Source organism: Brassica rapa, chromosome A05 (assembly GCF_000309985.2).
Source record: "Brassica rapa cultivar Chiifu-401-42 chromosome A05, CAAS_Brap_v3.01, whole genome shotgun sequence".
Taxonomy (NCBI): Eukaryota; Viridiplantae; Streptophyta; class Magnoliopsida; order Brassicales; family Brassicaceae; genus Brassica; species Brassica rapa.
Genome location: NC_024799.2, coordinates 24,775,881 through 24,776,209, shown reverse-complemented (window position 1 = coordinate 24,776,209; position 329 = coordinate 24,775,881). Strand labels below are relative to the sequence as shown.

Here is a 329-nt window from a genome sequence, read left to right as displayed (position 1 = left end):
GATAAATAAAGTTTTTCTATTCCATTAGATACACACCACACTGATCATATTTATTTACATCATCATCTTCTGATATCATTTCATGATAAGAAGTTGATGTTTTGCAGAAGTGTTTTTTTACCTTTGTGTAGTTTGCTTTTTCTAGCACCCATGTCTACAAAAAGAAGAACATCATTGATATTAGAAAGTCATGAGACTGATGAATATGACAGTGAAATAAAGCACATAGTTATGAAGTCTTTTTTGGGACATTTTCTTAGTCTGACCATACTTTTTTTTTAAGTCTGACCATACTTGTAAGCTATATTAGAGTATCTTGGGATATGCAT

General features: G+C 30.4%; 1 protein-coding gene across 1 annotated transcript in view; it reads right to left on the bottom strand.

The window, feature by feature from the left end:
- Positions 1-329, bottom strand: part of LOC103870296 (homogentisate solanesyltransferase, chloroplastic) — a gene marked incomplete in the record, with an annotated part of 2,561 nt that overhangs the window by 244 nt on the left and 1,988 nt on the right. Inside the window, 1 exon segment of the mRNA XM_033291524.1 lies at positions 122-154. Coding sequence (XP_033147415.1) covers positions 122-154 — 33 coding nt within the window.